We start from the raw sequence: 14,479 nt of genomic DNA, 5'->3' as shown, positions 1-14,479 counted from the left end.
ACACATTTAGTACTGTATCTCTTGCAAAGGATACATGGCTGTGGGGCACAAGAATGAACACAACGCAAGAATGAATCTATTATTCTGATAAAGGTCTTAATATCCAACTGCCTTTTAATTTGCATCTTTTATCAATAGATTAATGTAGCCCTCAGATCTAATCAAAGAAATTTCTCTGTGAAGTGGATAGTGGTTAACACAGAAACTTACAACCCATCAAAATGCAAAGAATAATTGTCAGTGGAATGATCAGCCACAAATGCCAAATTAAAGATTCAATAATGGAAACAATATTGACAAAATCAGTGAAAAATCTTTTATCAGCATTGAAATGAAACATACTGTTCTATCTCTGAAAATATGGGCAAATTTTGATATTAGAAAACATAAAGATTGCTAATAATTTTCATTCCATTCACAATAATTGAGAAATATCAAGACAATGAAAAATCATTGAAGACTCTGACATGAAGTGTGATAGATTAAAGTCACATTCATCTAGGTTTTCTTCAGGAATAAATTAAAATCCAGGTATTTAGAATGCACTTTTTGAAGAACACATCAGAACTTGAGGTAAAATCAATCTTCATTTATGGCCCCGTTTCTTGATATAATCTTCAGAACAATAGGATTTTCTGGAGTATGAATTATTTTATTACTTAATTTCAAGGGAACCTGAAATAGTTAAATAAATATACTGGTAAGTTAAATGAATCATCAATTTCACAGAAATCTGGTAGAACCTGAGGTATTATGTTCCCTATACTGTGTACCCTAGCCCTATACTGTGTACCCTAGTAAACTTATCTGGGGTCAGAGAACAGAACAGCCACTAGATACAGAGGCTAGAAAATGGTGGCACTCACACTTTTAATCCTAGCCTTCTGGAGGCATGAATCTCTGTCAGTTCAAGGCCACACTGGAAATAGCCAGGCATGGTGACTCATGCCATTGATCACAAGAAATGTGCCTTTAATCCCAGAGAGTGATGGCAGAAAGCAAAAAGATATATAAGGCATGAAGACCAGAAACTAGAAACATTTGGCTGGTTAAGCATTCAGGCTTTTGAGAAGCAGTTCAGCTGAGATCCATTCTGAATGAGGACTCAGAGGCTTCCAGTCTGAGGAAACGGGATCAGCTGAGGAACTGGCAAGGTGAGGTAGATATGGCTTGTTCTGTTTCTCTGATCTTCCAGCGTTCACCTCAATATCTGGCCTCAGGTTTGATTCAATTTAATTTAATGGCTTCTTCATGTGCTGTGGACATGCACATGGCTGCGGCCCTAGCATTCCCAAGTAAGAGGGAGGAGAAACACAAGATTACAGCATGCTTAGCTACATAGCATGTTCTGTACCATCTTGAACAATATGGACTGCTTCCTGGAAAAAAATAAATTTATCTTTATGAGTTAATAAATGACTTTTAACACTATGGTGGTCTGAAAGAAAATGGCTCCCAAAGGGAGTGACACTATGAGAAGTTGTGGCCTTGTTGGAGCAGGGGTGGTCTTATAGGAAGTGTGTCCCTAGGGAGTTAGGCCTTGTGGTATCATATGCTCACCCCATGCCCAGTGTCTCAGGCCAATTTCTTTTGACTCTGAATTAAGATAAAGAATTCCCCAGCACCATGTATGCCTGCAGGCCACTGTGCTCCCTGTCATGATGATAATGGACTAAACCTCTGAATATGTAATATGTCACCTCAATAAAAATGTTTTCCTTTATAGGAGTTTCCGTGATTACAATGTCTTTACATAACAATAGAAACCCAAAATAAGACAAACATCAAATGTCTTGAGTTGCTTATATGGAATATGAAAACATGCTTCAATCAATCTATTCCTCCTTAACAGAATATATATAAATGTATTCTGTATAAGGCCTGAGATAAAATTGTGATGGTATGTCTTCCTTATTGTTCTAAATTTTGACTGAAAAGCAGAAGTTTACACATTGTAAAGCACATTTGTGGACACATAACAATCACATCTTAAAAGGAAATAGAAGGTTAATTTTCACCTAGTAAAACTGGAAAAAATCCAAAAGTAGGTTTGGTACATGGTAAATACTATTGTCATACTATGACTTTGGAACAATGCATTTTCTTTCCAATTTGATACATGTGAGTTCATGATAGATGGAGGGATTTTAGGTACCACTATAGTATGCATTAATCCTCTGTATTTCTTCTGAAATTCCAAGATGGTGCTAAAAAGTGAATTTTCACTCATATTCAGTAACTTTCCTAAATTATATTGTTGTGAGTTTGTGGAACAGAGGGTCCTCCAACAGAGTAGTAATCTGATATCAGCAGAAGAATGTGCAAACAGGTTGTCTCATAGTAGAGAAAGGTCATCTTGCAGGTAGCTAGAGTTTGTCAAAAATTTCCAGATGCCTGAAGATGGCCTATCATCAAAACAAATTCACTGAAATGTATTCATGTACGGAGTAGGAAGACAGGTGGCCTAAATTCACCAAAGAGAAAATGACCTCAGTATATTCTTCTTCCATGATGAAAATATACTGAGTCATATTTTATACAAAAGTCATCAAATGAAACTTGTTGGAAATTTCTTCATTTATGTTAACAACAACATATTCTTAAGTTCTTTAAAGCAGACCTTTCAAACATGCTTCTAAATGTTACACCTTATATTAAAACTTTACACAGGCCGGGCGGTGGTGGCGCACGCCTTTAATCCCAGCACTCGGGAGGCAGAGCCAGGCGGATCTCTGTGAGTTCGAGGCCAGCCTGGTCTACCAAGTGAGTTCCAGGAAAGGCGCAAAGCTACACAGAGAAACCCTGTCTCGAAAAAACAAAAAACAAAACAAAACAAAACAAAAAAAAAAACAAAAAAAAAAAAAAAAACTTTACACAGAAGAGGGCTGTGTATTTGTAAGACTAGACATGGTCATGGATTTCAAAGAAGCAGTATTCAGTATTTTCCAGAGAGAACATGGCAGATGCACATATAAACTTATGAAGATGTGATAGCATGCAAAAGTCATGTGACATGTGCAAACACAAGCCGAAACCGTATGCGTGTGTCAATAAGAACATCGTCCCTCAACCCCTTAGCCGAGGAGCTTGGATGCTTGAAATCAATGGAAAGCAGTCTGTTTTCTTTATTAAGGCTGTGACCTCAATTAAATCAACCAGATTCCAGACCAGGTCCTTCACATAAGAGCAGTCATCTACACAAACTGGACTTGGTTGACTTAAAAATTAGAGAGAAAAATGGAGAGAGAACACATTGAGTGTGAGGTGAGGTGAGGATGGATCTGGGATAAATTGTGGTGATGATATGAATTAAACAAAATGTATTGTATGAATTCTCCAAGAATTAATAACACCGTTTAAAAGTACACGTAAAGAAATGGTTCTATTAAATAATTTTGTCAGATTTTATTATTTAGAATAGTTTAAAATGTTTAATGTTTTTATTGAAGGATTTAATATACAAAGATCCTTCGAGGAATCTTTTTAATTTTGGGGAAGAAAAAATTTAGGGGATATAGAAATTAGGGGATCCTTTAATGAATAAAGAGAAAATAATAGTGGAAAGCATATGTGGTAGTTCACAGATTATAGGGGTTGGAGGGCAGCCTGAAGATGTCATCTAGAAAACAGGAGCAAATTTTACTGAGAAAATCTAGTGAAGGTTCTTGGTTTGGAGGGGACTTAATTGATAGGAACTTGAAGGATAAGGAATAAAAAAGGGAAGAAACAGATGGATTTATAAGAATCTAAGTGAATGCCTGCTAGTCTAGACCTGAGTTTCTAAAATGTGAGGATCAGTGGATAAAATGGCCAAAGGATTCCTTCATACCCATGAATAATGATTTAATGCAGCAATTATTGTCTGTGGCTAAAAATGGGAACCACTGTGGAATGTTTAAAGCCACTGCAGTGGGCAAAGAACTTTGGACATTCTGATATCACACAGGGAGCATAAGGTGATAATTACACCTCTTGGAGACAAAACATGTATATATATATATATATATATATATATATATATATATATATATATAAAATAAAACACAATTTAAAAATATGTTCCATAATTGTAGGAGCCAGAGGGGTTGAGGGCACCAGGAGAACATGGACCACAGAGTCATCTAAAGCAGGACTCATGGGGGCACAGAGACTGAAACAACAATCATGGAGCCTACGTGGTTTTGTGTGAGGTCCGGTGCACACATGCTGTGTTTGTTTAGCTTGGGGGTTTGCAGAACTGCTAACAGTGGGAGTAGGGGTGTCTCTTACTCTTTTGCCTGCTTGTGGCCATTTCCTCCTTCTGGGTTGTCTTATCCTGTCTTGATATGAGTGTTTATGCCTAGTCTAATTGCAACTTGTTATGCCATGTTTGGTTGATATTCCTGGTAGACCTGCTCTTTTCCTATGGGAAAGGGAAGAGCAGTGGATGTGGGAGACAGGTGAGGCAGCAGGGGTGGGGGGGCAATGGGAGGATGGAAAGAAGCAGAGAGGAGGCTGTGGTCAGGATGTAATTTATGAGATAAGAATAAATAAAAGGAAAATAATATTTCCATGTATGGGATATACAAGTATGAAAATACTATAAAATGTCTATTATTTTATAAATGAATATATACTTGTAAAAAGAAAAAAAGAATTAAGTGATACTATATGTAATCATAAAAGAAATATCTACATCCTTAACATATATGCTTAGACACAGACTAACTGTTCCAGAAGTCAAGGGCCCTAGGACTCAAGCATGGCTTTATATAGATCTTTTGACTGAGAAATAATTAATTAAAGATAAATCATTACATTCCATATATATTTCATATATATGTTATATATATACACAAATTTATGAAAATACCTATGAATATAAACCAAAAACGACAAAAAGAATATGTTCTGCCTCACCTCTGTTTCTTCACAAGGATACAGGGAAAAGTTCTGCAGGATTTTGACAATTGCAAGCTTCAGGTTAATGAAAGCAAACCTCATGCCAATGCACTGTCTAGGACCATATCCAAAAGGCAGGTATGTATAAGGATTGATTCTATCTTTATTCTCCTTGCTGAACCTGATGTCACAATTGAATAAGAACATAAATAATGAAACATGAAGTGCACAAGAGCCACATGTTTACAGTTTTCAACTACAGTCCTCAGCCAGAATCATACAGGGTACTTCAGTGGGTTCACTATTGCAATCAAGGTGAGTTAAATCATTAAGAGATTTGGAAGTGAAAGTTCTTTCTACAACTTTATGGTAAAGGAGCTCCCAAAGTTAATAAGATGTTGAGTGGTTAATGATCATTGAAACCAAATGTGTCTTCAAAGTTTAAAATATTAAGAATATCATGTGTTCCTAGTATGGACACATCACAAAGTAAAAGTGAAAGAGAAGAAAGGAATTGCTCTGACTCTTGAGTTGGGGGATTTGTTCATTGAGGAAGAAGGAGATGTATGTTACAGATGAATTGTTTCCATTCTATTCTCTCTTCACCACCCTCTCCTTCCTTCCTTTCCTTGTTTCAGTCTACTCACCCTAATCTATTTCCTCTTCTTCCTCCTCTTTCTTTTCAGCCTCCTTTCGCTCATTAATCCCTTTTCACAAAATCTTTTACTGTCTCTCCTCCTCCAAGAGTTATCAACTGAAGTGCTTTGCAAGGACACATGCTGCTTCTCTACTCTGTTTTCTCTGAGTTTTGTCTCCATTTCCTTTACTGGGAGAAAAACCTACTAAAAGTACAGTCCCATGTCCAATTAAAATTTGATTTCTTGCTGGGCGGTGGTGGCACACGCCTTTAATCCCAGCACTCGGGAGGCAGAGCCAGGCAGATCTCTGTGAGTTCGAGGCCAGCCTGGGCTACCAAGTGAGTCCCAGGAAAGGCGCAAAGCTACACAGAGAAACCCTGTCTCAAAAAAATCAGAAAAAAATTTGATTTCTCACAAGATTATTTAAATAAAAATGGCGATTCTGGAAATATTCTAATAATATCTGTTCTCTGAGTTACTAACTATCAGGGAATATTAAGAAATAATTTCCAAGCTATTTTATAGAACAGCATTGGAGTCCAGTGAGAGTTTTACTGATATGTGTGTGCAAGCTGAAGTTGGTAGACTTCTGTTGGGGAAAATTTCCACACACACACCCATATACACATAGATGAGAAACATTAGCATTCTTCTATAGACATCTTATATAATGCATTTGATTATAACCTCAGTATTTTTTAACTTTTGCATTCCTCCTTCCTGGTCTAGTTGTTGATGCCCAATGAGTCTATAGTATCTGACTGAAAGCTGTACCAACAATAACAATGAACCATGGATAATGTCTGCACTTGTAGCCACTGAACTAAAGGAGGTGGAAGTGGTGGCTATGTAGAGGGACATAGAAATCACCTAACCAGAAAACAGGAGTTAGGTGACTCCATTCTACTCCTCTAATAAGCACTATCCTTCTGCCAACACTAGAGACACATGGCTAAGAATACAAGGTTTTAGACATCATGAAAGTCATGTAGAGGCTACTATTTGTCTAAATTCTTGGGCTCCTATTTCAAGTGCATCTATCTTAAAATACCATTTTTACATGAGTAGCATGATACGGATTGGACATTATTTATAGGAATATATAAGCACACATTTGTATGTGAGCACCTAAATGACACCTAAACAACAATTTGTAAAAAAAATGCCATGCACTTGAAGAAGCGTGAGGAGGGATCTATGGGAGAATTTTGAGGGAGAAAAGTGACTGAAGAAATGCTTATCCAAATAATAATCTTGAAACTTAAAAAAAATAAAATAAAATATTTTCCTGCATTTTTATTAGTGGGGCAACAATGGAAGCATAGCAATTATTTCCATGCTGCATACAATTCCCACAGACCGCTTATCACTTTCCACTCACAGAATACCCTGGTTCAGATTCAAGAAGGACGAAAATATCAACTTTCTAATCAGACTTAACTTTGGAGGAGTCACGCACTGGATGAGTGTGACAGAGTTTCCTTCACAAAACAAACAGAAACAAGACTAAGAGGACTTGTATTATCATTCATCCTAAGTGGCACAACTTGACCCACCATACACAAGCTTTCTGCACCTCTACCTGCACCAATGCCTAATACATTGGTATCCTATAACTCAGAAATTTGAGGATGTGTCCAGAGATTTCTTGTGACAATAAGGACAGCATCAAAGAATTATAAACTTAAAAAAATAAGTAAGATAAATGATTTTCTAATCATGGTAATTGTACTTGCTCTCTTTTATACACCTCACATACACACACATAAGCCTGTGTCATAAAATATCATTTATGAGCTACAGAAAGTAATCAGAAACTATAAGAACAGGAGGAAACTGATGTTTTTCTAATATCTGAAAACCTGCACATACTTCAAAGTATGTCCATTGATGTCATTATATTACTAGAACTTTTTTATTAAGGTTTTGTGGTAGTTTGAATGAAAAAGGCCCCATAGGCTCATAGGAACTGGTATTATTTGAAGTGTGGCCTTTTGTGGTAAGTTGTCACTAGTGGTGGGCTTCGAGGTCTCAGTAGCTCAAGCCAAGCCTCGTGGTACAATCTTCACTTACTTCTGCCTGCTGATCTGGGCATAGAACTCTCAGCTACTTCTCCAGCCCCATGTCTGCATGCTGCCATGATTCCTGCCATGATGATAATGGACCATAACTCTGACATGTAAGCCATCCCCAAATAATTTTTTCCTTTGTAAGAGTTGCCAGGGTCATAGTTTCTCTTCACAGCATTAAAAGCCCTAACTAAGACAGTTTTAAGACTCTAAAACAATATTACAAAATTCAGAACTGTCATTATTTGATCAACTAAAATGTATGTAGTTTTTATAATAATTATCATTGTTTACTACTGATATTCTAAAGACAAATATACATGTCAGGTAATATAAATTCATATTTATGTGATTATATTAATAGACATCTTAAGATACTTATATAAGTCTGCTTCCCTTTATGGTTCTTGTACCTTTCTGGATGGAACTCCTCAGGATCTGGCCAGTATTTTGGATTTTGGTGAAGAACAAAGATAGGTATGACCACCACTGTCCCTTTGGGAATGAACACACCATTGATTTCAGCATCTTCCTTACTGATTCTGTTAATCCTGCCAATAACTGGATATAATCTCATAGTTTCATTCACCACCATGTCTAGATATTCCATCTCAACCAGAGCTTCATAAGTGGCAGGTACCTGGTAAGATTAAAAAAGATTCTGCTGATTTGAGATTCAAAACTAACTTTCATGTCAATCTATTCAGAACTATTAAGGTTTTAGGAACTCAACTTCAACCCAAGTTAATGATTGGATTTACCGTTGATAAGTCCTATTCACCACAGTCATGTGTGTTGACATACTAAAGGTCCACTGAAATGCATGCTGAAGTGAATATGGAAGAACATTCACGTAAGCTTACACTTAGGCCCCAAAGCTTCAGTTTTCCTTTGTACTGTTTTCCTTTTAAGTAGTAATGAATGGCATATTATGTCAATCTCATTCAACATACATCAGCTGTTGAGGTTGTCAAAACTTAATATAGGGAATCCACAAGTCCAGACTGAAAAAAATATAATGTGGGGAACATTAAATTCCTTTTTAAAATTCCATATCAATCCTTTCAGAGGACAACTCACAGTGTTTAAATCCTATGACTAAATTTAATATTACTATAGATGTTCAATTTGAAGATCAATGCTAAATTAAACAGGAATAGTATATGAAATTACAGTGACTAACTTCTGTAGGATCTTTTAACTTTGACACTTATTATGGTAAAATAGTGTGAAAATTGAGATGAATTGAGCAAAATCTTTATGTTCTAGTGAGAGGTCCATTCAGCTCCATGCTCAGTTTCTGAAACAAACATTCTCTTGTACCGCATATGCTGTTCAAATAAATCTTTCACTTTCAACATCACAGGCTAGAGTCACCTGAGAAAGAAGTTTAAATGGAAAGATTAGGGATTGCTACTTTATATTGGTTTGTGCATATATCTGGGAGTATCCCTGACTATTCATTAATGTAGCAGGGTCCAGCCATTTGTAGATAGCACTATTTCCTGAGTGGATGACCTTGGGATGCATGAAAACATCTAGATAAGGATAGGTCAGTGAGTGGACCAGCATCCTCCATAGTCCCTGCTGTGCTTCTTTGGCTGTGAGTGAGTGCCTCTGTCAAAAGCAGTGCTGTGTAGAGTTGCATGCAGTCCTGTCTACAAGTTCCTGTCTTGAGTTCCTTCATTGACTTTCCTCAGTGATAAGACTGTTATGTGAACATGTATGCTGAAGTAAATTCTTTCCTCCCCAAAGTTATTTTGGGTGATAGCATTTGTCACATTGACAGAATGAAACAGAAAGATAGAGTGAGTATGAGGAGTGAAGATGCTTTGCTTGTATCTCATTGACAACCCAGTGAGTCCCAGAGTTCAGGTATCTCACACTCCATTGTATCCAGTTTTGGGTGTAGATGAGAAGATAGCTTATATAATGTGTTGTCTCACACTGTGGGACACTGATATCACCATAATATACAGGTAAATATTTAAGTTAGAAGCTGCCATGATGTGATTTCTTTGAGTCTAATAATCTGATTAGAGAGAGCTGTAAAGAGAAGAACAGCTGAATCAGCCTGCCTAGCCAAAACTAGGTGATGCTCCATTGATAACAGTCATGCCAAAGCATTGCCAGTAATAATAATAAAGCTGTCAGGTCAATTGTTTAAATTCTTGGGGGAAGCCTCAGTGGTTAAGAGCACTGTTTGCTCTTGCAGAGGACCCAAGGACAGTTCCCAGTACCGATATGGTGAGCACATTTCATGGAAGTCTAACTACAGGGAATCTGAGGCCCTCTTCTGGCTTCCTTATGTTTCACATATGCACATGGTACATAGATATACATGCAGGCAAAAAAACCCATTTAAGTTTAAAGAAGACACTTGGCTGATATTTGCTTATCCTTAAATATCTAAAGAGATTTTATGCATGTTTATGGACTGTGTCATTGTAGTTAGAATGTTTATTACAGGGTTAGTACAGAATTGCTGAGGTTAGTTTTTCTCTACACATAATTTTTTCTTTGTTTTAGATTTGCATAAGTTATTGCTGAAAGAATCATTTCTTACTATATTTACTATAATTCTAAATGCAAGTGTGGAAGTAGTGTTTCTTGTTGAGGTTTGATATTTTTTCTGTGGCTCTCAGCATCATCTACTCACCTTATTGGGCAGGACTGCATCAATCTCTTGCTGCAGTTTCTTCTGAACATTGGGGTGAATTGCCAGTAAATATGCAATAAAGGAAAGAACAGTGCTTGTTGTCTCATAGCCAGCAAAAATAAATGTGATTGATTGGGCCAGGATCTCCAGATCAGAAAGAGCTGAAATGAGATATGACATTTTATGTTAATGATCAAAGCTGGTGCCTACACAGAGCCTTCACCTGCTTTGATCTACAATATTTGACACAGAAAAGTACACTGCACTTTATATACAATGGTGTACTGCCTGCAAAATATGAAAGGGCAATGGTGGCACAATACGTGTGGGAATAACTAACCAATAAGTGATTTGACTTATGACCTACTCCATGAGATGGAACCAAGACTTGGAACTGCTTAGGTGACCTGGAACCTGAGACTAGATATCCCAGAGGCCAAAGGCAAAGCCAAATAATGCTTGTGTAAAAAGGTAGAGATAAAATGACTCATAATGATATTCTGCTGTAATTATAGATAAGTGCCTTGCTCAGCTATCATCAGAGAAGCTTCCTCCAGGATCATATAAAAAAAAATATCCAGAACCACAATGATGTATTTGGCAGAGAGTGAGAGCCTTTGAAATATTCAGTCCTAAATGGGATTTCTCCACCAAATCCCTCTCCTCAGATCCCAGAGACACCCACAGAGGAGTCAGGAAGAAAGTAGTAGACAGTTGGGTTAAGAATACCAAAAATACCAAGAATGCAGGCACTCCAAATCAACACGATGAAATGTCATATGAACTCACAGAGACTGAGAAAGCATGCATAAGGTCTGCATGGGTCTCTATAAGGTCCTCTGTGTATATATTGTGGCTCCCAGTTCAGTACTTTTATGGGATTTCTGAGTGTGCAAAAGAATGGGTCTCTGATTCTTGTATTTTCTTCACCTAACATTGATATGTTAGTTTGTGTTTTATCATTTTAAATTTTATTTTTTCACATTAAAAAAATGAATGATCAAATGAAAACCTGTCCAATGGGAAAAATGTTAACAACTATATCCTTTATTTGTGTTGGGAGATGGAAAATGAGTTTTTTCCAAGTGGAGTAGCACACAGAATATCAACCACTCCAGGACAGACCTCATGTTCAAGCGTGGTTTCCCATCATATTAATGAACTCCACAGTGTGTGTGTGTGTGTGTGTGTGTGTGTGTGTGTGTGTGTGTGTGTGTGTACTTTAATTTGGTTACGGTTTGGTGTTTGTTTGTGGTATTGTTTTGTTTTGTTTCCTTGATTGTGGGTAATTTTTCTGTAGTATTGGACTTTTGTTTACTTTTGAGAAAGAACTTAAAGTTCAGTGTGTGGTATTTTCAGAAGGCCTTTGGGCAAGGGGAAGAACATGATCAAAATATATTAAATGTAAAAATTTTTAATAATAGAAAATAACAAAAAATTGGACATTGACTTGAAATGTAGGATTAATGAAATTAATTAATTAAAATTTTCAAAACACACGTTGTAGTATGAATGTATGAAAAGAAGGATTACTCTGAAATACTAAACCCAGTCACCATGATTAAACATTGGAGAGGAAACATATCATAAACACTGTGATTTTTCTTTGTAGCTGTAAAGTTTCTCTGGTCCTGCCAGGCACCCACAGTCCCATGGCCCACTTATAAAATAATAACTCAGAAGCTTATATAAATTACAAACCATATGGCCATTAGCTTATTACTGACTAGCTCTTACACTTAATTTAACCCATAATTCTTATTTATATTTAGCCACATGGCTTGGTACCTTTTCTCAGTTCTGACTTGTCATCTTGTTTCCTCTGTATCTGGTTGGTGACTCTTGACTCAGCCTTCTTCCCAGAATTCTCCTTGTCTGCTAATCCTGCCTATACTTCCAGGCTGGCTACTGGCCAATCTGTGTCTTTTTAATCAACCAATCATAGCAGCACATATTCACAGCATACAGAATGACATTCCACAGTACTTCCCCTTTTCTGTCTACTCAAAAGGATGGTTTTAACTTTAACAAAGTAAAATTACATATAATAGAACAGTTATCAAGCAAGAATTACAGTTACAAAATCTAGTCTATTCATATTGGCAAAATTAAAGAAAATATTCTATCTATCCTATATTTGTGAGTCTAAAGTTTCATATCTAATTTATCTTTTATCATGATTAAGGAAAACTGTAATTATAACTATCTAGTCTTAAACTATATCAGAGACTTCAGAGGGACATAATATTATCTAAGTAAACAAGAAATGCATTGTAATCAATTTTCAAAAATCTCAAATGACAGAGACAGCTGCCTGTCTGAACAGTCATCTAAAGTTCCTCTATGGAGTCTTTGAAGATTACCCTACCTAATTTAAATATATCTATTTATACCTAGAAAACTTAACTAACATGATTGTAAGTTTGACTATCATACAAGAGTAATTATTAATCTGTATTTCTTAATTATCTATTACAATTTAAATGAGTTACATAAACATAATACCTTAAACAAGAGTAGAAATATATATATATATATATATATATATATATATATATATATATATATAAACTTTAAACTTGTAATAAACTAAAATTTATAGTAATGTAAAACCTTTTTAAACAAGTTGTTGCTCTTTAAGAGTAGGTTTTATATTCTACTCTTTTATCCTATCATATCTATATTATCTCTTTTTTTCCTTTAGAAAGATATTAAATTTATAATCAACCCTTTTTAAATAAAAAAATTATAAACAATACTTTAGAAATTTGGGTGTAGCTTCTCATACTAGTTTCTGATGGTTGAGGGCAGTGACAATCTTATGGGGATCCTGAAAAAATTAAGAATTATGGACAAGTCCTGACTGGAGTAGTCTGTGAGGCTGCATTGTCTGAGCCAATTGTCTTGAAGCTGATCTGGATGTTGGAACATCTGGAGACCTCTCAGAGGGTCTTCCTTAATCAAACCATATAAGCCTGTTTTTCATCTTCTGTAGAAACAAAAGCAGAACTTCCTTTCCAAAGCAATATATCCTTAGACATAAAATTTAATGTCAAGGTGTATTTAAAACATACATATTGGTTTAATTTAGCAGCCTTTACAATCAAATATCTCTCTGCAGTTAAAAATCTCAAAGACAATATAATCCAGACTCTCTGTGTGATTTCCATCTTTATGTGTCTTATTTTTGTATTACTTGTTTTCTCTTTAAAGACTATATTTTTTAAAACTTCCTATTTTTTATATAACAGTCTATATTCCTTTTCCTCTCTGTTCCAAGACTATGTATATTTTTACACACATTGTAAACCATTTAGAGGTTTATTTAATCTAAATCTGCCTTATTGTGAATCTATTGCTTTACACTGCAGTGCCTAGTAATGAAGCAGAAGCCTTGACTGCTGACTTCACCCACATCAGCTTCCCAATATGATGGTGGTAATTCACTGCCAGCTCTGGGAGCCATGCTCTCTGCTGACTGTGGGAGACAGTGGGTCCATGTCTCTATCCAGCAGTAGCATGTAGCCCAGAAACTTCTTTTTCTAATACTAGTAAAAGCTAAATCTACCATGCAGTGCACTGCTCAGCTTGGAGACACCACTGTGTACTGCAGCTGGAACCCACCATACTGCAGGTCCAGCCCACATGCAGCTGCAAGCACACCACACTGTGGCTCATAGCTTGCCTGGGACACAACTAGGAAGCTGTTTTTAGTTCCATTTTAGAATCTCTTATTAAGTTCTCTCAGGCTTTATTTAAGTGGAAACATTTGCCACCATGTCTGAGCACACCATTTGTAGCTGAAAGATTTTCTTTGTACCCACCTGGCCTGGGTCAGGAAAAATCTCCCTCACCCGCCAGATATGCAGCTATTTGGACCCAAATAAACACACACAGGCTAACATTATTTTAAAACTATGGCCATGGCAGGCTTCTTATTATCTAGTTTTTATATCTTACATTAACCCATTTCTATAAATCCATATTTTGCCATGTGCCTAGTGGCTTACCAGTAGCTTTACATCTTGCTTCTTCTGGCAGTGGCTAGCAGCCTCTCCTCCACTCTCTTTTCTTCTCTCCTACCTCTACAGTTAGAATTATTGGCCTAAACTTATTCTGCAAAACCTTTGGCCAAACAGCTTTATTTATCAAACAATCAGAGCAACACATATTCACAGCATACAGAATGACATCCCACAGCATTTCTTCTTTAATGTACTATGTTATTGTGA

At 36.3% G+C, this 14,479-nt stretch overlaps 1 protein-coding gene across 5 annotated transcripts in view; it reads right to left on the bottom strand.

The window, feature by feature from the left end:
• Window positions 1-267: 267 nt before the first annotated feature.
• The window catches only part of LOC102919468 (cytochrome P450 3A13-like), a 60,410-nt gene continuing 46,198 nt past the window's right edge, over window positions 268-14,479 (bottom strand). For 3 of the 5 annotated variants that reach the window (XM_076560635.1, XM_076560639.1, XM_076560636.1), the window contains 4 exons: window positions 10,248-10,408; window positions 8,002-8,228; window positions 4,900-5,062; window positions 268-675 (listed from right to left, as the gene is read on the bottom strand). In XM_076560635.1, the coding sequence (XP_076416750.1) occupies window positions 580-675; window positions 4,900-5,062; window positions 8,002-8,228; window positions 10,248-10,408 (647 nt within the window). In that variant the 3' untranslated portion in view covers window positions 268-579. Of the gene's footprint in view, window positions 676-4,899; window positions 5,063-7,592; window positions 7,665-8,001; window positions 8,229-10,247; window positions 10,409-14,479 lie in introns of all 5 variants that reach the window. The other 2 variants (XM_076560637.1, XM_076560638.1) reach the window with 2 other exon arrangements.

The sequence above is a fragment of the Peromyscus maniculatus genome, chromosome 23 (genome assembly GCF_049852395.1).
Source record: "Peromyscus maniculatus bairdii isolate BWxNUB_F1_BW_parent chromosome 23, HU_Pman_BW_mat_3.1, whole genome shotgun sequence".
In the NCBI taxonomy this organism is placed as follows: domain Eukaryota; kingdom Metazoa; phylum Chordata; class Mammalia; order Rodentia; family Cricetidae; genus Peromyscus; species Peromyscus maniculatus.
This window is presented reverse-complemented; position numbering and strand designations above follow the sequence as displayed.